Source organism: Diorhabda sublineata, chromosome 8 (assembly GCF_026230105.1).
Source record: "Diorhabda sublineata isolate icDioSubl1.1 chromosome 8, icDioSubl1.1, whole genome shotgun sequence".
Lineage (NCBI taxonomy): Eukaryota > Metazoa > Arthropoda > Insecta > Coleoptera > Chrysomelidae > Diorhabda > Diorhabda sublineata.
The window spans coordinates 10,025,621-10,047,300 of record NC_079481.1 but is presented as its reverse complement, the minus strand read 5'-3'; the positions used below and the strand labels follow the sequence as shown (position 1 = coordinate 10,047,300).

Sequence of the window (21,680 nt, the reverse complement as noted above, 5' to 3'; positions counted from 1 at the left end):
AAGTTGTGTAATTATATGGAAAACTGGCTCTTCTTAAATTATTGTTCATCACTACTTAAGAATAATTTTCACACAAATATTTTTAATCTTTTCATGTAAAGGTATGGGAAATTTTCAAAAAAAACACGTAACACAAATTAAAAAATTTATTTACAACGAAAAAACAACTAACAATTATATATAAATTCTTTATAAAAATGGTAGATTGAGAAAATAATAATTTCGGTTTTTTTTGTCTGATGTGTGCAGAATTGACGCCGTCAATTTTATATTTTTTTTTTCGTTTTCAAGTGCGCCACCTAGCGTAAGTTCCTTTTTATTCAAATCTGTTCCACCCACTCGTTTCTTCTTCATTAATTTCCATCTATGTTCCCAATTCCTTCCGCATTTTATTTTTTCCCACAGTTCTACAGCTGTCAGGTTGGAATTTTAACCACACTTAAAGGACAAACAAATTTAACTCAACTCCAACAACTGGGAATTCAGTTGAGGGCTGCAACCATCCCGGATTTCCATAGATAAGTCCCAGTCTTATATTTAATATATATAAATCTGAGTTGTTTATATATTTTAAATCAACAATCGATAATATCGAATACAGATGATCGAATAAAAATCGATAATAAATCAGAAATTGGCAGTTTGGTTGAAAAATTTGACTCATCGTTCTAATGAAATTTCTTTTTTGATTTTAACGCTCTAAATTAGTGCAATAGTTTCCACAAGAACCATATTTTTAATAAACTCACTTTAAAAACCGAAATTACTACGTCTTAACTAAACTTTAAAAATGTTAGACACCAGTTTTAGTTACGTAAATACGGTTTATAAAATTATATTAAATAAAAAAAGATGATCTCTTTGAAACATTTTAATAAATATTGCTCCTCGGAAGCTCTATATATTTTGAGATGCAAAAAACTTTGAGAAAATTGAGCTCATAATAAGTAACGATAGACCTTAGTCATCAATAAAGCCTCTGAACCAGATGGATCAGTTGTAGACCAGATGGACCAGTTAAACTAACAGATCCTCTATGCAAATTCTTTTCATCAATGGATCTGTTGAACTAGCAGATCCGCTATGCAAACTCTTTTCTTCATCATATAAAAGAATATCCCCTACAGATCGGAAACTTGCCCATGTTCAGCCCATACAAAAAAACGGTCATAGAGAAAGTCCTTTACTAGAACATAGATCAATCCTGGCCTATGTCACCAACTAGGATATATCGAAGGCTTTTGACATGGTCTAACATGACAACTTTTCTAATTAAATTAACATTATACGGTTTGTCGTCTTTAGCTATCAATTGGATCAGCAGCTTTCTCAATGACTGATCCATCCAGATCAATGATATTGATCTAGAAAACATTTGAGAGTGGGGCTAGAAGCAATCTGATTTAGTTCAATGCAACAAAGACACAAGATACTAAGTTTATAAAGAAGGCTTGCGAAATTGCTTGTGAGCTGTTGAGGCTCGAAGCAAGAAGTAGTAACAGCTTCTAGTCCTCAACCAAAGCAGAGATTGGTCCATCTTTAGAGTATTTCTCGCACTTTTGGAGCTAGGACTCCCTAGTATACCTCGAGGATGCTCCACCCAATACAGAAGAGATCCAGAGTTGATCAGAAAAATGGATAGTTCAGAGCATCGAAGATAGGTTGTTGACCTGACTATGTTTTACCAATACTACCACATCATATGCTTTTTCCATCTGTCCAAAATAATCCCCCCTAAAGCAGTTTTTGCAAGTTTTTAACTAATTTCAAGTTTCAAACTTTTAAATTGTGAAAATTTGGATTTCAAAAGTGAACTTTGACTAGGTGAACACATCCTATCAAAAGGATCTTGTATCTCAGAAATATATAGCGTTGTGAAAGTGAAATCAGCTACCAATATACAATCATTAATTAAGACTTTAAGGGTGAGTTTTTTTTATATAAATATCAGTTTTGTTTACGAAACTGGCACACTATCAAAATTCGAAATTATAATTTCGAATTTAGGCGTTTACGAACGGCCATTTTGGTGCATATATAGTGATGAGTACTAAAGCTACGACTAGAATCACTATTATAACGATGTACAATCCCAGTATGACTTTTCTGCTTGAAGAAAACTGAAAATATGGAAAAAAATTAATTAATTTTACAAAAGAAAAGCAAATTATATCAAAAAATTTTTCATTTTTCTTTTTGCCGTCTCTAGGGCATCGGAAAATATTTATTATATATTTTTCTTAATTTTCCTACATCTGTTATGTTTTTCTTGGTCTACCCCTTCTCCGGAATCAAAACGATCATGATCTGGGTGAACTGCAGTCGGTGAACCAGATTTAAAGCGTCCAAAAGCACAATAATCACCTGGGAGGGTTATAGCTTCAATATTATGGAATATTATTCATCTACTATCACCAAAAGGGATATAAAATCAAAAGCGAACATTATAAAAAGTTGTTGGATCATTTGAATACAAAAATTAAGGAAAAACGATCTCAAATGTCGAAGAGAAAACCAAGACAATGGGCCGATTCACAAGTCGATGGTTAAATCGCTTCCTCATCCACCGCATAGTGCAGATCTAGCCCCCAATGACTCGCGATAAGAAATTCAGTTGAAATGCTGAAATTGAAGCCTTTTTTTAGGCTAAAGATAAAACCTTCTGCAAGTACGGCATCGAGAAGTTGGAGAAGCGTTGGAATGATTATTTTGATCTTGAAGGAGATTAAATTCTTTTGAAACAACTACAAGGTTATATTCTTCGAGGAAAAATCGAATTTAATTAACTGATAGCTTCGAAATTCTGGTTACTTACCCTTGCATCTAAACTCCTTTCATTATAAAGGGAATTTCTTCCAGTACCTCCAAGATCTTTCATTGGAAAAGAAGATACTCGACTGTCTGATGATTTTTCCGAAACACAGTATAACAGCTGAAATACATTGGTAACCATTAGATAGTCCAAAGTTTTAACGAAATCGATTTGGTACATTTCTGTTTTTACTTGTCACTGTCATTGTCAGTGACAGATAATTTTATAATTAATTTGAGTTCAGTTGAAGTCAAACTGTACTTGGTTAATTTAGAATTATTGCCGAATTGGAAGATGGCTGGTCTGACAAAAGACTAGCAGCTAATCTAGGTCTTAATGCAAATATTTCAGCCGGAATGAAGAAGCGATTGGAACTATGAGACCTTGAGCCAAAATTTTGGGTCTGGTGGAAGGAAAATTTTAAATTGTGCTCAAGATGTAGCATTAATTGTTTTTTTAATACAACGTCTCTTTGAATCTGCATATTTGCAGCAAACTCTACTGGATCCCATCCATTCAACAATGGTTTCTATAAAACAATATTCATCATGGCCGGCATATAGTACTGACATAAATCCCAGTGAAAATTTATGGGGGTGTGCGAAAAAAAAGTTACAAAATGAATTCGCGTCTCTTTGTATTTTTGATTGTTCGAGAATGGGGTTGTAAAAGCAACCCTATAGAGGAAGGGAAAAAGAAGAATTTGATAGTTTTGAAACACGTCAAAATCCCATCCATTCAACAATGGTTTCTATAAAACAATATTTACCATGGCCGGCATATGGTACTGATATAAATCCCACTGAAAATTTATGGGGGTTGTTCGAAAAAAAAATAAAAAATGAATTCGCGTCTCTTTGAATTTTTGATTGTTGGAGAATGGGGTTGTAAAAGCAACCCTATAGAGGAAGGGAAAAAGAAGAATTTGATAGTTTTGAAACATCAAAATTTCTATAATATCCTTATTTCAGTTATTACTTCTTTTTTTCTGTAATTTGGCCTTCGACTATATTATTATTCAGTTATAGAATACCTGAGGTGTTCTAAGCTGTTTTAGACTGTTTGAATCGAATCAGTATTATCAGGAAAATGAAGATAATGTGATTTGACAGATTTAAATTGAGAACAACGTCAAAATTTTCCATAAAATTCTTGGTTTCTGTCATTGAACAAAGTTTAGAAGTAAATCCTTCTTTTTTGTTATATTTTTTCCATTTCCATGAAAAAAAGTGATAAAAATTCATGGATATAGAAATGGGTAACGATTTTTTAAGTGACAACCAATTAAAAATCATCACAAAGCAAGAAAAACTCCGATTCGATGGAGTACAAGATTTCGAATACTTGGAACTGAAAGTATCAAGTAAAGGGGATGAAATTAAATAATTTCGACAGAAAATTATGCACAGGAGATAGGAATGGAAGAGAAAAGAAGGATACGATGAAAGTAAAAGGAAAAAGAACGAACGCAGAGATTCCTCCTTGACTACCAGTACAGAAGACTGATCTATCCGCTAAATAATTACTGAAAGTCTTCACTGAAATCAAAGTAACTGAATTCGCTGGTCTAATACGAACAAATACGATTCTTTTTCACCCTGTAGGTCTGTTTGGCTCCAACATCTAAAGACCTCATCGTTTTATCTTCATTGTTCCATTGTGATGACAGTTTTTGACCATATGTCCGTGTCAACTTAACAACTCAAGCTTTTTAGATCGATTCAAAAGATAGGGTACAAAAAGTATTAGTTTCCACCAAAAATTAACATAAAAAAAACAAAATGGCGACCTACCGATAATATTAAGTGCGTCACCACGTGAACTATGACGTATGCTACTAAAATGTAATCAACTTCTTCTGGTAACTCGGCTTTTGTGAGTCGAACGGCAAAAAATATAGCAACAACTGAAAAATAAACGAATTCCGTTAAAGAATTTTGAAATTTAGTTATAAAAAGCTTACTTCCTATAATATGGGCGGCGTTTCCTGCTAACCAATGAGCCCAATTGAAGAGCGGTCTATAAGTAGTACCAGGATGAGGTCTAAAGTACGCTCCGATCGGTTGGAATAAACACAAAATCGTCGTGACGGTACCTAGGATAGCGTGCGGATTCTTCTCCAAAGACCACGCTTTTAATTCTACGAAGATGATTACGAAAGCTGCCATAGTCAAAAGCCATGTCGATACCATGAATATCCTATGCCACTGAAATAATTTGATTATTAAAATTAAATATATCTAAAGTTGAATACGTTATAAAATGTAAATGAATAAACCCTTAGGGATTGGTTGAATAGCCTTAGTGACGAAGAAGAGGTTAAATTCGCCATAGACAAAGAAGTTTTAACCAAAAACAAACTTTTATTTGTTCCAAAATTGGGTTTTTATGGTTCATCTTGGTTAAAATTTGGATTTTTTATTGCAATTTCATCAAAAATTGTCTCCTCATGGGTAATTTGGGCAGAAAATTCAATTTTCCGGATAAAAAACTTTAAAATTGGAATAAAAAACGGACAAAATATGGCTATTTGAATCTAACTTTTACAAAATTTGATTTTTTTTCGATTTTATCTGTTCCAAAATTGGCTTTTTATGGTTCATTTTGGTTAAAAACTGGATTCATAATTGCAATTTCATCAAAAATTGTCTCCCCATGTGTAATTTGTGTAGAAAATTCACTTTTCCGAATTCAAAATGATCAAAAAACTCTAATTTTGTCAAAAGTTAGTCAAAAACTAATTTTTTTGGGAATAACTCATCTTAAAATTTTGGAAATTGCTTTTCTGAATGCAATTCCATCGAAAACTGACTTTATATGTTTAATTTGGTCACTTTTCTGACATCAGTTCGGTCAAACTTTAGTCTATTTTTATTATTGATAGAGTAATAAATTGATGAAGCATTCGTAATCCATAGGCGTATCGCTCTTTTACCAAACATTTGAAATCTCAAAATTATACCTCGTATGTAGTAAATTCCCTTCCAAAGGGAGATAACATACCGCGAACCAAATATCTTTTCCCATCAAAGTACTTCCAACCCAAGTTTGTCTGAAATATCTCGCCAACAAAACACCGATTGAAGTCGTCCCTATCCACGCGACTAACATGAACGCTCCATGAAGATGTATGAGCAATTTAGAAGCCGCTTTCACTTCGGATGTATCCGATAGAGCTCGTTTATCTCCGCTAGCCGAAAATACCAAATCGTGGTAACCCACACCATTCTCTGTATAAAAAAAAACAAAAAACATCGAGTTCAATCCAACATAGACACGGTAAATCAACAAACTTTCTCTCTCTCTAATCAGAGTGATCAGATAATTTGATTGAATTATTGAATTCTGATTGGTCAAAATAGAGCAAAAACTTGTGAAGCTCAAATAAATTTTACTCACGTTTAACTTGGGATCCTGAAGCAACCAGAACGTGATAAGAATCACGCGCCAGATCAAAAATTACTCCGTTTACATTGGTGACGACGTTTCGTCTCACTTTACAATAAATAGAGTCGTCGATCATACTGGAATTGAGTAGCTCGATGCCGAGTTGGGGCTAAAACAGTAAATTAACGTTTTATTTTGAAAATATCCTTGTTGTCATTAAAAAAATAGATCGATTCCAATATATACTATATATGAGAACCTTATTGAGGCTTGTAACTCATTGTTTCTTGAAGAAAACATTAACAGAATGCAAAAGGTCTGATGTAGAGCTTTCATGGCTGTTGAGTTGACTTTCAAGAAAAAATTTAGTTAAATGAACCGTAATTGGTAAAACACAACTCCATGCCCATTGGAGTTTATAACTGTGAATTTTGGAAATTTTGTTAAAATAAATCATCTACTTACATTATTCAATCTAGTAGCTCCATATGGACGATTATTAGTCCAAGACATATAAGTCCTAAGTCTGTTTCCGTCTTTAACACATTCTATAACAGAATCATCGCCCATTTTAGAATCATCTGATAATCCAACTCCAACCCAACCGGCATTTCCATCGGCTTTCATCTCAAAATCGTATTTATCCCCTGTCACTGTTATCGCAGTTACCGCTTTACAGTTCCGAGTTTTTTCGCAACCTCTCGGATGACCAAAACACAATTTGTAATAATCGCATCCTTCGTAAAAGGGATCGAATTCCGTGGAAGCCGCGTTGGTAGCTGGTGGTGAAAAATAAGGAGGAGTGGTTGTGTCCACCTGGGGATTTTCGTTAAATAACGTTTGCGAATTTGGGGAAAGAACTTGAGGATCCGGACTGGCGAGAAACTCTAAATTATGAAAACCCACGGAATTCGCTGTAAATAAAAGAATAACTGAAGAAAAAGAATTTGAATGAAATATTGTTTACTCACGTTTTAATTCGCTTCCGGACGCCACTAAAACGTGGAAGGAATTTCGTCTCAAATCGAATACGTTACCTTTGATATTGGTAACAGTATTTCTTCTAACTTTACAGTAAAGTTCGTCACCTTTAGAACTTGCGTTAAGTAAGATGATCCCTTGTTGAGGCTGAAAACACAAAAAAAATCCATTGAACTATACAAACAAGTAGAGAGCTAACAAACTAGGTGAACACCATGAAATAACCTCAAAATTTAAAGCATTTTGATGGTTTCTAAGCAAACAGACTTCTCAGATATGAGATATCTACACAAAGAATTCGTTCTATAACCATTTATTTCACGAAAACACCAATTCCTCCAATCTGCAGCTCGTTAAGAATATATACGTTTCGAATTGTACCATAAGGTCCAAAGGAGGAAGTTTCAGTATGACTTCAAGACCTCGCACATTTATTCTGGTACAAAACCATAGGTGGTGATGAATTGTGATGGTGATGACACCATATATTCAATAGAAGATTTTCGATAAACAGCCCCATGTACACCCTAAAGCTTCTGGTGTCTACATATTTAGATTAGAAAGTTTTGGGAGCAAAGTCAGAGAACTAGACCTCACTGGTGTTCAGGTCCATGAAGATAGATGAGGACGAGTCTATAGAAGACCTGAAGAAAGATGAAGAAGTTATCCTATTGCGACAATGCCAGATTAGGTGAGAAATGGCCCTCCCTGGTATTCAAGTCCAACAAGAGCTTAAAGAAACGCCAGGAGTAGCTGAATAGTCAGGAAGAAGACTTAAGACAGTTCAATTTGAATCCAAAAGATGAGGAAGACAGAAGAAGACAAGTCTATAGAAAACCTGGAGAAATATTTCGCGCATGAAAGGAAACCACGTGGATTTTGGAGAAGGTTGAATCGAGTTTTTTGCTAACAACTTACGTCATCCAATCTGGTAGCTCTGTAAGGGTTAGTCCCAGTCCAAGACATGAAGGCGCTTATCCTTCCGTTGTCTTTAACGCATTCCACAACGGAATCGTCACCCATTTTCGCATCATCTGATAATCCCACGCCTACCCATACAGGATTCCCGTTGGCCTTCAATTCGAAATCGAAAGCATCTCCAACGGATGTAACCGCAACCGCGACTTTACAATTTTCATTAAAAACGCAATCGATTGGAGCTCCATAACAATATTTAGTGACTCCGCATCCCTCGTAAAAAGAATCCACAGACACGGATCTACGTCTGATTCGAACGGGCGGGGATGTAATACCAACCCAAAAATGACTATAATCCTGTGCTATGGTCGAACTGAAAAATAAACGAAAAATCATCTAAAAACAATTTAAAAAATAAAATTTACTCACTTAAATACGACGTCGCCTTCGTACCCAGCAGGTGGTACCCAAATAAAATCGAGTTGATCGGTTTTATTGGCTTTATTGTGGGTAACTGTATCTCCTGCTCTGTTACAATCTATAGTATGAGCTGGAATTCCTCCCGGTAGTTGAAACGTACCCAGTATATCACCGTCGAGGGTCCTACCTTGTACCATGAACCCTTGGAATTGGATTCCGAGCGCTGAACCGATAGAAACTTGCACGACGTCGTTTTGAAGCCTCGTTACCACCGCGTACGGAGGTAGAGATCTCTGAAATGGTATTCCACTTCCGTGGAAAGGTGTCATGGTATCGCATACCGACGTGGGGGCGCCGTCTGGTAACGCTTGCGTCGAGTAAATTAAAACTAGTAAAAACAGTACATTCATCGTTGATTTCTGAAAAGAAATTATAAATATACGATAACTTCGAAGTAATTGTCATAGAAGTAAAAAAAAACACCTCAAATATGGGTACCGCGATCACTTAGTACTTATAAAAAGCTCGTCGACTCATTATGTCGTTTATTTTTCATTCAATAGTTGTTGTTACGTCAAAAAGACCTGGTGACTAAACAGCTACGATACGGTCTTGTTTGAAATTGCCCTGATGTAGCATCATTTCCTCTGCATGTTTTTTCTGAAGTTATTTTGAACAAAGCGTATTTGAGTACGATTTTAGAAAAAAAATATATTTTGTCTTGATATGGGGTGAAGTTTTGATTAGGATGGCCCTGATTTAGTAATATCTCCTCTGTAGAGCTCAGTTTTAACATTTTTATTTAATTGCTTGACGAAAAAAGCATTTGAGTGAAATAGAATAAACCAGATGCCATTTTTTAAATAAAAAATCCGTGAACTCGTGAAGTACTTTAAGAAGGTATAATTAGGGTCGTAACGTTATATTTTTTGAAAAAAATGAACTTTTTCAAACAAAAATTAGTCTGTTGTTAAAGAAACCATGAAGTTTGGGCTTGTATGCAAATTGGACCCATACTAGAAAAGGAAAAAAAAATTTCTCAACTACTACTTAAGATCTTGGACAAAATCGTTAATTAACAAATCTTGAGTCTGCTAACATCTTCTAGCAATCGCTCTGTATACATAAAAGGCATTTGACATTGTTGTCTTGACAATAAAATACTTGGATGTACAGAAGTACTTGGTCTAACCTAGAGATGGCGGTAGTTGCTTGTATTATACACTACACAATCTATACGAAGTTTGGAGACGCCACGTTGTTAAATATTTAATTGACAACAATCAATAGCTATTGATTTAGGTGAAATTGTAAAAATGAGGTTATGTAAAAAAGATAGGCATTTCAAAAAGTGAAGTACATCGAATATTAACCGGATATTTGGACATAAGAGAGCTGTATGCGAAAACAGCGTTTCCATCGAGTTCTTTACAATGTTTCATAGCCATCGATGAAACGTGGGTTCATCATATCATATCCAAAACAAAATAACAATCAAAACAATGGACTGAAGAGGGAGGACTAGGTTCAAAGAAGATAAAGACCGTTCCATCTGCAGGCAAGGTCATGACGTCAATTTTATGGGATAATTCTCATTTATTTCATGGAAATAAAGCAGTTTCATAACCATGGATGAAACATGGGTCCATCACATCATATCCAAAACAAAATAACAATCAAAACAATGGACTGAAGAGGGAGGACTAGGTTCAAAGAAGACAAGGACCGTTCCATCTGCAGGCAAGGTCATGACGTCGATTTATGGAATAATTTTCATTTATTTCATGGAAATAAAGCAGTTTCATAACTATGGATGAAACGTGGGTTCATCATATCATATCCAAAACAAAATAACAATCAAAACAATGAACTGAAGAGGGAGGACTAGGTTCAAAGAAGATAAAGACCGTTCCATCTGCAGGCAAGGTCATGACGTCGATTTTATGGGATAATTCTCATTTATTTCATGGAAATAAAGCAGTTTCATAACCATGGATGAAACGTGGGTCCATCACATCAAATCCAAAACAAAGTAACAATCAAAACAATGGACTGAAGAGGGAGGACTAGGTTCAAAGAAGATAAAGACCGTTCCATCTGCAGGCAAGTTCATGACGTCGATTTTATGGGATAATTCTCATTTATTTCATGGAAATAAAGCAGTTTCATAACCATGGATGAAACGTGGGTCCATCACATCATATCCAAAACAAAGTAACAATCAAAACAATGGACTGAAGAGGGCGGACTAGGTTCAAAGAAGACAAGGACCGTTCCATCTGCAGGCAAGGTCATGACGTCGATTTATGGAATAATTTTCATTTATTTCATGGAAATAAAGCAGTTTCATAACTATGGATGAAACGTGGGTTCATCATATCATATCCAAAACAAAATAACAATCAAAACAATGAACTGAAGAGGGAGGACTAGGTTCAAAGAAGACAAAGACCGTTCCATCTGCAGGCAAGGTCATGACGTCGATTTTATGGGATAATTCTCATTTATTTCATGGAAATAAAGCAGTTTCATAACCATGGATGAAACGTGGGTCCATCACATCATATCCAAAACAAAATAACAATCAAAACAATGGACTGAAGAGGGAGGACTAGGTTCAAAGAAGACAAGGACCGTTCCATCTGCAGGCAAGGTCATGACGTCGATTTATGGAATAATTCTCATTTATTTTATGGAAATAAAGCAGTTTCATAACTATGGATGAAACGTGGGTTCATCACATCATATCCAAAACAAAATAACAATCAAAACAATGGACTGAAGAGGGAGGACTAGGTTTATAGCCATGGATGAAACGTGGGTCCATCACATCATATCCAAAACAAAATAACAATAAAAAAATAGACTTTCGAGGGAGGATATGCTTTCAAAGAAGCCAAAGACCGTTCCATCTGCAGGTAAGGTCATGACGTATGGGGTCGGTTTATGGGATAATTCCCATTAAGAAAGGGAAAACTATCATTAAGCGAACTTATTGCAACGTTTCAGCGAAGAAATTTTCTTTATTGAGCCATGTACTTTGTAAAATGAAACAATTCGTCATCTTCATTTATCGACTGACTTAATAGCTTCTTCAAAGATCGATTTATCCAACGAACACAAATCAGAAGGATTTGAGGTCACCAAATCAACACTGATATTGAAAACATTCAAAAATAGAGTACAAACATTAAAAAAAACATTAAAATTATCCACGAAAATCTTCATACGACTAATTTATTAGTAATTTACAAGATAACCGATGCAATCGTTATTTTAAACGCTCCCTACCTATATATTGTAGAAATGAAAAAATAATGTATTCCTACAAATAAACACCTCATGGTCAATATACCGGTTTATATCCTTAACAAAGTTTGTTTACAAGGTTTTTTATGAAAAAATTTCAACTAACGACTACAAATAAATGATATTAGTAGAGCAAATTGTTAAGTTCATATCACTGAGTCACCTTATTTAATATGGAATTCCCCGTATAGCAGATAACAGAATAGTTTTTTCGTATGAATCATCGTATTACATTATTTCGATTATTGTTTATTCCTAAACACAACTGAATAATAAATCTTGAAGGAACTTGCAAAACTTAAATACAAATATTGAAAAATCATCTTCTTTATTTGTAGCTTCACCTCGTATATCTGATATTCAAAATGAGACATGCAGTATATTCCTAAACCCCTACTTTGAATAAGTATTTGAAAGCTACACAGTTAGAAATGCTTAATTATCGATGAAGAACTTCTGAGGTGTTGATAGACAACGAGGAATATCAGCGTCAAAACCAAGAAGATAATGGTGAAAGTTCTGATCTGGTTAAATCGTAAAAATCCAAAAATTGGTTATATCTAATGGTAAATTGAAGTTGCGTGAGATAGCTAAGGCCGTTTGGTCATTTGGTAATAAATCAAATCTTTTGCATCGATATCTGAATAATGGACTAAATATTGACCATTCAGGAATCAAAACAATCATCATCTGAGTGGACTGCAGTGGGTGAACCAGGTGCAAAGACACCACAGTCAACTGGGAAGGTTATAGCTTCAGAATTATGGAATATCATTCATCGATTATCTCAAAAAGGACAGAAAATCAAAAGCGAACATTATAAAGAGTTGTTGGATTGTTTTAATACGAAAATTAAGGAAAATCGACCTCAAATGTTGAAGAAGAAACTATAGTTTCACCAAGACATTGCACCGATTCACAAGTCGATGGCAACGATGATTAAATTGAACAAATTGCTTCTTAATCCACCGTATAGTCCAGATCTAGCCAATGACTCGTCGGTAAGAAATCAGCTCAAGTACGTCATCGAGAAGTTAGAGAAGCATCGGAATGATCTTATAGCTCTTGAAGGAGATTAAATTGATAAATAAGATCGATTTTTTGGTAAAAAAATGTTTTTTTCTTAGGTGACTAACTAATTTATATACAGTGCTTTTCAGATAAAAGTATCCACCTTTAATAACTTTTGTAATACTGGTATTTAGAAAAAATCCAAAAACACGTCAATTTATGTTGGAAGGGGCAAGCATTATGGCTTATTTAAACTTACTGGAAAAGCCACCCCCTCACTCCTAGCAGCATCCCCTTTATTTTTTTAAATTACTTGTCATATTTTTTATGTAAAATTTGGATACTCCTCTTTGAGCTGATTTCAAAAATGTATAATACTTGTAGGTTTAAGTGGTTAGTTTATGAGATAAGAGCACAAATTTTACTTATTATTTACTTTCACCTTATTTGCCTGTACTAAAATGGGTTGTACAACAGTTCAAACTCTTTAATCTTTTTAACTGTGCTATTTATTCTACTTAAAAAATCCAAACAACAAAAAACTCTACTTTTTATTAAAGTTTGACATTGTCAACTAGAATTTGTAGTCACTATTGATAGTGTAATTTGATACATTATTTATTTTGTTTCTCTGAAATGGTTTACTCTTTGCAAGAAAGAATTGAAGTTGTAGGTTTATACTACCAAAATAATAATTGTGCAAGAGCTGCTGCTAGAATATTTAACGAATTACATGACGGAAGACATGCAACTCATAAGTATGTAATTCAACTGATGGAGAAATTTACCACAACAGGGTCTGTTTGCAATAAAGTGCATAAGCGAGAGGGACTCGTAAATAACGAAGCAATCCAAGTGGCAATTTTAGGGCAAGTCAGCTTAGAGGCTCAACAACCCCAATCGTTGTCAACAATAAGTAGAGCGATCGGTGTTTCATCTTCTACAGTTTTCCGAGTTCTACATAAATTCAAGTACCACCCATACAAAGTTAAGTTGGTGCACGAGTTGAATGAAGATGATTTTGATCGTCGTCTAGAGTTTTGCGAATCAATGACGCAAATTATCAATAACAATCCACAATTGTTAAACAATATTTGCTTTTCTGATGAATGCTCATGGTCATTAAATGGCTTAGTAAGTAGGCATAATTGTAGATATTGGGCTGAAAGTGATCCACATATTATGCGTGAATTACATACACAACATCCCCAAAAGTTAAACGTTTGGTGTGGTATCCTAGGTGACCACATTGTCGGACCTTTCTTCATCATCGGAAATTTAAATGGTGAATCATATCTTGAGTTACTCAGGGAAGGGGTTGACCCACGTATTACAACAATAATAGAAAGTGATGATAACCTTTCCGAAGATTTACTGATATTTCAACAAGACGGAGCTCCCCCACACTATGCTATGCTTGTCCGACAATTTTTAAACGAAACATTCCCCGCTCGTTGGATAGGTAGAAGGGGGCAGATGATGGAGTGGCCACCTAGGTGACCGGATTTAACACCCCTAGACTTCTTTTTATGGGGGTATTTAAAAACAAAAGTTTATGCTACCCAACCAGAATCTCTGGATGATTTACGAGAGAGGATAGAAAATGAATGTCGACAATTAAATCCAGCCGTATTAAGCAATGTCAGAGAGGCATTTCAAAATAGATTATACCATTGTATGGAAGTGAATGGTACTCATTTTGAACACTTATTGTAACTTCATAATAAATAGCACAGTTAAAAAGATTAAAGAGTTTGAAATGTTGTACAACCCATTTTAGTACAAGCAAATAAGGTGAAAGTAAATAATAAATAAAATTTGTGCTCTTAAAAGAAAAATTGTTTATCTCATAAACTAACCACTTAAACCTACAAGTATTATACATTTTTGAAATCAGCTCAAAGAGGAGTATCCAAATTTTACATAAAAAATATGAAAAGTAATTTAAAAAAATAAAGGGGATGCTGCTAGGGGTGAGGGGGTGGCTTTTCCAGTAAGTTTAAATAAGCCATAATGCTTGCCCCTTCCAACATAAATTGACGTGTTTTTGGATTTTTTCTAAATACCAGTATTACAAAAGTTATTAAAGGTGGATACTTTTATCTGAAAAGCACTGTATACTAAACTGAATTGATCACTCTCTTCGTTGTGTAGATCCACATCGTGGGTAGAGGATTAGTTTGATGATGAAAGGTACATAAGGATATACCAGGGTTGCTACTAAAGTTCTAAAATACTGCGACATTCATGTGTATATGTCAAATCTGACATTTCGATCATGAAATTTGACATTTTGTATTGATGAACGTATTTGGAACGTGTTGTTCTATTTTTTACATCTTCGCCTTCACCAACATTTTCGTGCTATAATTTTCGACGTGGATTAAACTATTATCAATAAAGATCGTCCAAAACGTACCAGAATGCATCGATGTTGTGTTTGGGCATTAGTTCCACTCGTATTCAACATCAAAACGTTTTTGAACAATCAAAACATCGAATTGGTTGTTTCATCCTTCGTACAGACCTTATTTGGCACCCAATGACTTCTTCTTATTCTCATAGATCATAAATAACGTGTTTCTACACCTAAAGAAGCGATCGATGCGTTCAAATCACGTGTTTTGGAGGTACCTCAATCGGCATGGAGATTGTCTATCTCAAACCTTAAGTAGCAACCCTCGTAGCATCTACAATTGAAGTTGACTAGAAGGTTTCTTGTCTTGTAATTTTTTGAAGCTATAAATATAGACACCAACAAGAATTGTAAAAAAATTGCATAACATAAAACAAAATGAGCAAATATTAAAAAATATCAAAAAATCAAAATACTCGTAAATTTTAAGTGTTTTCATTCAACCCTCGTATACTATTAGCTACTAAATATTTTTACCTGTTCGATACTGCAAACAAATCACTTGTACGTAATGAATATTAGTTCACACATTGATTTCCAGATGGCTTAATACTAATTCTAAACGAATACAATTTTCTTATTATAAATATTTTTCTGTAAAAAAATTCGTACGCGTTGAATTTAAAAAACGAAACATCTAATTTAACGCACATTAATTTTTTTTTTTTTTTTTTTCGATTAAAAGTTGATGTTGACCTGAAGTTAACGTTGTTAGTTGTACGAGTTGAATAGAAAAACCTCGGCAAAGAATCATTGACCACGACAGGACCGTACTTTGAGATTTTTATTAATTTATACTTTTTTTTGTTGGGCTAAACCAGAATTTAGACATATGCCTTTCGGTACACATCCTTTAATACCGGTCCATGGTTATGATATGAAAAGAGACTTAAAACAAAAACATGAAGTTGCTTTTTGATAAAAATTAAATACTGTTTGGAAATTTTGTGGAGATTTTGATGTTATTGTTTGAGCTACAGTTTGGTTACAAAAAATATTGCTGTTTCATTGGCTAATAGGACAGCAGAGACAAAGAAAATGTGGTCCAAGCATGTACCACATACTCCAGAGTGAAAGAATGTTAAAAATGATCTAGAGGCTCATTTGGGGAACAAGCGATCCGTCATCTTTACGTCTTTAAAAAGAAATCCGTCTTTGCGATGAATATCATAAATTATCAGAAGGAAAGCTAAATGGTCTGGAAAAAGTCTCTTGGAAATATTTTGTGAATATCGTCGAAAATTTCCTAAGGAAACCAAACCAGAGGCCAAACATTCACGAAAATCTTGATGTCACAAAAAAAGAATAAAGCCAGAACTAATTGCAAAATCCAATTTAGTACTGGATGGAAATCTGTCGATGTTTTTTCCAACCATGAATATAAAAATAATGTCGAAATGAATACAAAATAAGCGTCATCTGTTGTTTCAATAATTGATTTCCAAATATTTTGATACTTTTATTTTTATTTAGCAATTTTTTAAATTATTTATTCAACAATTATGGCCCAACTAATCTGGTTGCTTCGCACTCATCTAAATGTTTATTTACAATCGAAACCACCTGTTATTATTTAATAAAAAAATTATTAATTTATACGGTGTATTTGACGTAAAGAAAAATTTAAAATATGAAAAAAATAGGGTAGAGTGGGGCAAAAAATGGTAATTAACTTTTAGAGGTGGCTACTAGACAAATTATTGAAAAAAAAACGACACAAGTTCATCCTGAACTAATTTTGTTAACTGCCTAACGTCTAAATCATTGGAAAATTTCTTGGGGAAAGAAAAAAGGGAAAATTATGGAATACAAAGAAAATATTTACGATTTATTGGAAAATTTTTATAAAATCAAAGTAAACGAGTCATTTTTGGTTTTCGATGAAGGACATCAAAAATTTGGGGATGAAAACATGTTTGGGGAAGAAGAAAAAAGGAAAAATTACGAAGAAAAAAGGGAAAATTACGAATTACGAAGAAATTATTCACGATTTATTGAAAAATTTTCATAAAATCAAAGTAAACGTGACATTTTTGGTTTTTGAAGAAGGACCTTAATAACAAAATAACAAATTCAAACTGAGGTATGAAAAATTCCACCCTGGCATTCTAACATCAAATAAATGACCTCTTTTCCATCGTACACGCCAATAAACCGATCAAATTTTTAAAAAGGTTCTCAGTGTTTATTACCCTCTGACATACTTAAAATGAAACAGGATGAAAATGGAAAGTTAGTTGTGGGAAAAATCACTTTCTCGCAAACAATTATTTGTTTTCTAAGCAAAAATAAATACAGGGTGTACGAACTTTTGAACTCATTTACGATCGTAAGTACTATAATTGTTTATGTATGTTTATAAGGTACCTCAATTATAGTTATTGTGATAAATTAGGTACTAAAATGTCCTTAAAAAAATGTAATTTATTTAAAAATTTAAAAAATTAATAAACCATGCGAGGACAGTTATTCAATACTCTACCAAAGTTATTAAAAACGTACTTGAGATATGGTTTATTGTTGTTTTTTTTTCTCTTAATTGACTCCAGGAAGGTTATTACTATTTATATGCGGTTGACATGTATATAACTATTTTATTTTTGTTATAATATCTGAAAAAATGTTGCTAATTTACATTAAAATCAAAAACTGATTACTGAAGAAACGGTACATTGATTTAGTTTCACTTTAAACGATAAAAATTTGAACTTATTTACATTATTCAAGATAAAAAATTAAATATTCTTATATTTCTGCGATTTCTAAACAAAAAACCCATAAAAGTATGTGGTTACAACAGCGAAAACACAAAAATTTTATAATAAGAATCATCCAGTATGGCTTTGTGGATTTTCTGGAGTTGATTTGGTCGATCACTGCGCTGCTGGTCTTCGCAGATCGTACAGTCTCGTCGAAACTATACTACCCAATATTTTACTGTTAACAACGAAGGGGCAGTCTCAACCAAAAGTAGAATCTAGTTCAGCTTTTATATTGGTTGAACTATAATGTCTTTCAAATAAATGTATCGTTTCATCAATTTTTTCCATGTAGCCAAATCACTATTGATTACTGTCTTCTTTCTAATACAGTGATATTTTTCAAGCAACTATCGCCATCTCTAGTTCAAGCCACGTACTTCTGGAACCATCCTTGTATCTGTTATTTTTTTTTGTGTGTATGACAGATTTGATGTAAGGTGAACTTTCTTTGACTAGTTTTAACTGGATTATTCCAATAACCTAGTGTTCGGTAACCGCGAGCATAGTTGTTAGCAAAAACTACCCTTTTATGGTATTATTTTGGTTGAGCGGGTAAAAAGGATTATGTAGGTAGTTCCTAGTTTAGATTATTTGGTTGAAATGGCGCAGTACATAGGATATTCCATATTTTATATAAAAGAAATCCATTTAATCACTCACTATGTATTGTCTGTCAAAATAAAAACCTTTAAATTCAATCTATTTGACACTTTTCTCAAACTAATCCTCGCATTTATATCATGAAAGTAATCACGAACCTGTTTAACTTCGACCAACAACAAACCACCATCGACAAAACTATATTTTCGACCTAAATGTAAGATAATATAGGAATTTGTTGAAATGGCGCAGTACATGGGATATTCTATATTTTATTTAGAAGAAATCCATTCAATCACCTACTATGTTAAGATGAAAACCTTGTTATTCAATCTATTTGACACTTTTCTCAAACTAATCCTCGCATTTATGCCGTGATAACAATCCCGAACCTGTTTTAATTCGACCAGCAACAAACTACCACCGATAAAACTATATTTTCGACCTAAATGTAAGATAATATAGGAATTTGTTGAAATGGCGTAGTACATGGGATATTCTATATTTTATTTAGAAGAAATCCATTCAATCACCTACTATGTTAAGATGAAAACCTTGTTATTCAATCTATTTGACACTTTTCTCAAACTAATCCTCGCATTTATGCCGTGATAACAATCCCGAACCTGTTTTAATTCGACCAACAACAAACTACCATCGATAAAACCATCTTATTCGCCTAAATGTAAAATAATATAGACATTTGTTGAAATGGCGCAGTACATAGGATATTCCATATTTTATATAAAAGAAATCCATTTCCATCAAGATGAAAATCTTGTTATTCAATATGTTTGATACTTTTCTCAATTTAATCCTCGCATTTATTTTGTGATAGTAATTCCGAACCTGTTTTAATTCGACCAGCAACAAACTACCACCGATAAAACCATCTTTTTAACCTAAATGTAAGATAATATTGAAATTTGTTAAAATGGCGCAGTATATAGGATATTCTATATTTTATATAACGAAATATCCGTGACTGAAATATTCCCCTAGGAATTTCACCCCTCCTACGAGTCCTTTTTTCATACATTTTTGTAGATTCAACACTTTTTTTATATATTTTTATAAATTATAAAATCCTACTGCTACCCATATATATAAAGTGGGATTTCTATGAATTCAACTTTGACCTCATCCTCCAGGATCTTCTTAGTAACCTTCTCTTGTTTCTTCGTTAATTATTTTTCCATCCCAAATCCCACGAGTAGAATTGATCGAGAATCCGGCGAAGACGTGCGACATTAACTCAAAGCAAAATAAACTAGGAAGTCGCTAAACACTTTTGAAAATTTTTGTATCTAGGTGGACTCCCTTAATCCTTTGTGATCCTCAGGGTATTATTTGTTCCTTATTGATCACCTATCCCGTTAGATCTTACAAAAATGTCGCTTTCTATTGCTTTGAATGCTTCTGTTGTCGTTTGTGTTAATTTCATTTTTTGTTGACATTATCCTTTTATCCATTAATAGCTTTATCCTGATTATATCGAAGGATTCTTTTAAATCGATACATATTATGGCTAAATCTTCAGATAGTTCGTTTCTTTGAGGGCTATTTCTAGTTTCCTTAAAATTTTTTTTTCCATTTGCGGATAAGAAAATTATTAGTCACCGTTTATAACAATTTTACATTAAATTATCTCGCGAAGGTCGAAGCCTTTCTCGTTCGAAAAAATAAATGGATCTATTGTTTATTCAAGAAAATAACATTAGAATGCTTAAAAAAGTAATTTAGATTCGATTTATTTTTATTCTCGTGAAATTATATGATTATTTTGTTTATAATTGCATGAACTTGTTTAAAATATCTTGAAATTTTATATTATTAACACTTTTTATTAATAATCTCGAGCTTTCTGTAATTCGTTTAAAGAAATCGTACACGTAGATTTTGATTTACGATGTCAGGAAAAATTTTCATGATTTTCTGGGGAATTGAATCTTAGAAATTGGTTATTTTTATATGTAATTTGGTTCTGGTACTTCTGAAACCATCCTCGTATCGTTTATGTGAAAACGTCTGTCAACTATCAACAATTAGAAAGTAAAAACCTTCAACAACCACAATTAAAACATTATGAATCATCAAACTATAAATATAAGTAATTCTCGTAGTACCAATTACCTTCAATAAAAATTAATACTGAAGTTGTAGAATATAAAATTCCTCAAAGTTCACTAACAAACACACCTAAACACGCGGTTTTTATGTTTATAGCTACTTGGTGGTACGATCGTGACTGATGATCGTACTAGTACAGGTACCAACGTCGGGTACTGTTACCCACATTCTTTTTTCAACTTCTTTTCGACGCGTTGCTATTGGTCACCAAGGTCGACGCTCACTACGTAAACGAATACAAATATAAAGAGAATTGAATACGTTTTTTCCTATTAGAAGATTGGTTTTACCCACACAGTAATCATTCATCTACAGGGAGTACCATTAACAAAATTCTTGCTCAATATTTTTAATTACTTCATGTTAGTTTCGATTTTTTTGACCTTTTGTCTTTAGAAAATGATTGTGCATTTTTTTGCATTGTAAACTTTCGAGCCCTTAACTAATTGTGAACGTGGAGTGGGTAGGTAAGGTTATTAGTTGAATCGAAGTCGTTTACTTTCCAGTTAATATGCCCTCAAGTAATTGCGAAATAGTTTTGATTCCAATTGGCAAATAATTGTGCATTTTTTGCATTGTAAAGTATTGAGCCCTTAAGTAATTTTGAACCTGGAGTGCAACGATTTTTCTGGAATCACAGAAAATAATCATCGTTAGTTTCACATTTGATCTCGATTTTTGTTCTCGGTTCTCCTGCTAGCTTCGAGATTCGAGTTTCACGTCAAATCATATTCGGTTAAGAAAATATCTTCTTTATTCTGGCCCCAATCAATCCTCGCTGTATTCTTTGCTTTCTATTTTGGAATCGATAACTTCAGTACGATTTTCCTACACATATCAACATTTTACTCTCAAAATTGGAGATTGACGGCTCGTCAGCTATCATTCAACCTGTCAAACTACAAACTCGATATCCACAAGCGTTCCAGGCGAG

General features: G+C 33.6%; 1 protein-coding gene across 2 annotated transcripts; it reads right to left on the bottom strand.

The window, feature by feature from the left end:
• Positions 1 to 132: 132 nt before the first annotated feature.
• LOC130447727 (putative ferric-chelate reductase 1 homolog) lies at positions 133 to 20,963 on the bottom strand. Of its 2 annotated transcripts, none has more exons than XM_056784700.1 (11): positions 20,750 to 20,963; positions 8,528 to 8,937; positions 8,099 to 8,471; positions 7,171 to 7,327; positions 6,665 to 7,113; positions 6,212 to 6,368; positions 5,816 to 6,042; positions 4,776 to 5,019; positions 4,606 to 4,718; positions 2,816 to 2,932; positions 133 to 2,120 (listed from the first exon to the last, which is right to left on the bottom strand). In XM_056784700.1, exons 2-11 carry the CDS (start codon positions 8,926 to 8,928, stop codon positions 2,004 to 2,006), a joined length of 2,355 nt encoding a protein of 784 aa, XP_056640678.1. In that variant the 5' UTR covers positions 8,929 to 8,937; positions 20,750 to 20,963; the 3' UTR covers positions 133 to 2,003. The 2 variants fall into 2 exon arrangements, with proteins under 2 accessions (XP_056640678.1, XP_056640679.1); XM_056784701.1 differs by lacking the exon at positions 20,750 to 20,963 and adding an exon at positions 15,732 to 18,283.
• Positions 20,964 to 21,680: the final 717 nt, after the last annotated feature.

What these genes read in the sequence shown, in the direction of transcription:
- LOC130447727 (XM_056784700.1), bottom strand. Translation starts at nt 8,928, where the DNA reads ATGAATGTACTGTTTTTACTAGTTTTAATTTACTCGACGCAAGCGTTA. An exon ending in GAGCTACTAGATTGAATAAT is followed by an intron (nt 6,369 to 6,664) that starts GTAAGTAGATGA and finishes TTACTGTTTTAG; the next exon opens with CCCCAACTCGGCATCGAGCT. An exon ending in TTCAGGATCCCAAGTTAAAC is followed by an intron (nt 6,043 to 6,211) that starts GTGAGTAAAATT and finishes TTTTTTATACAG; the next exon opens with AGAATGGTGTGGGTTACCAC.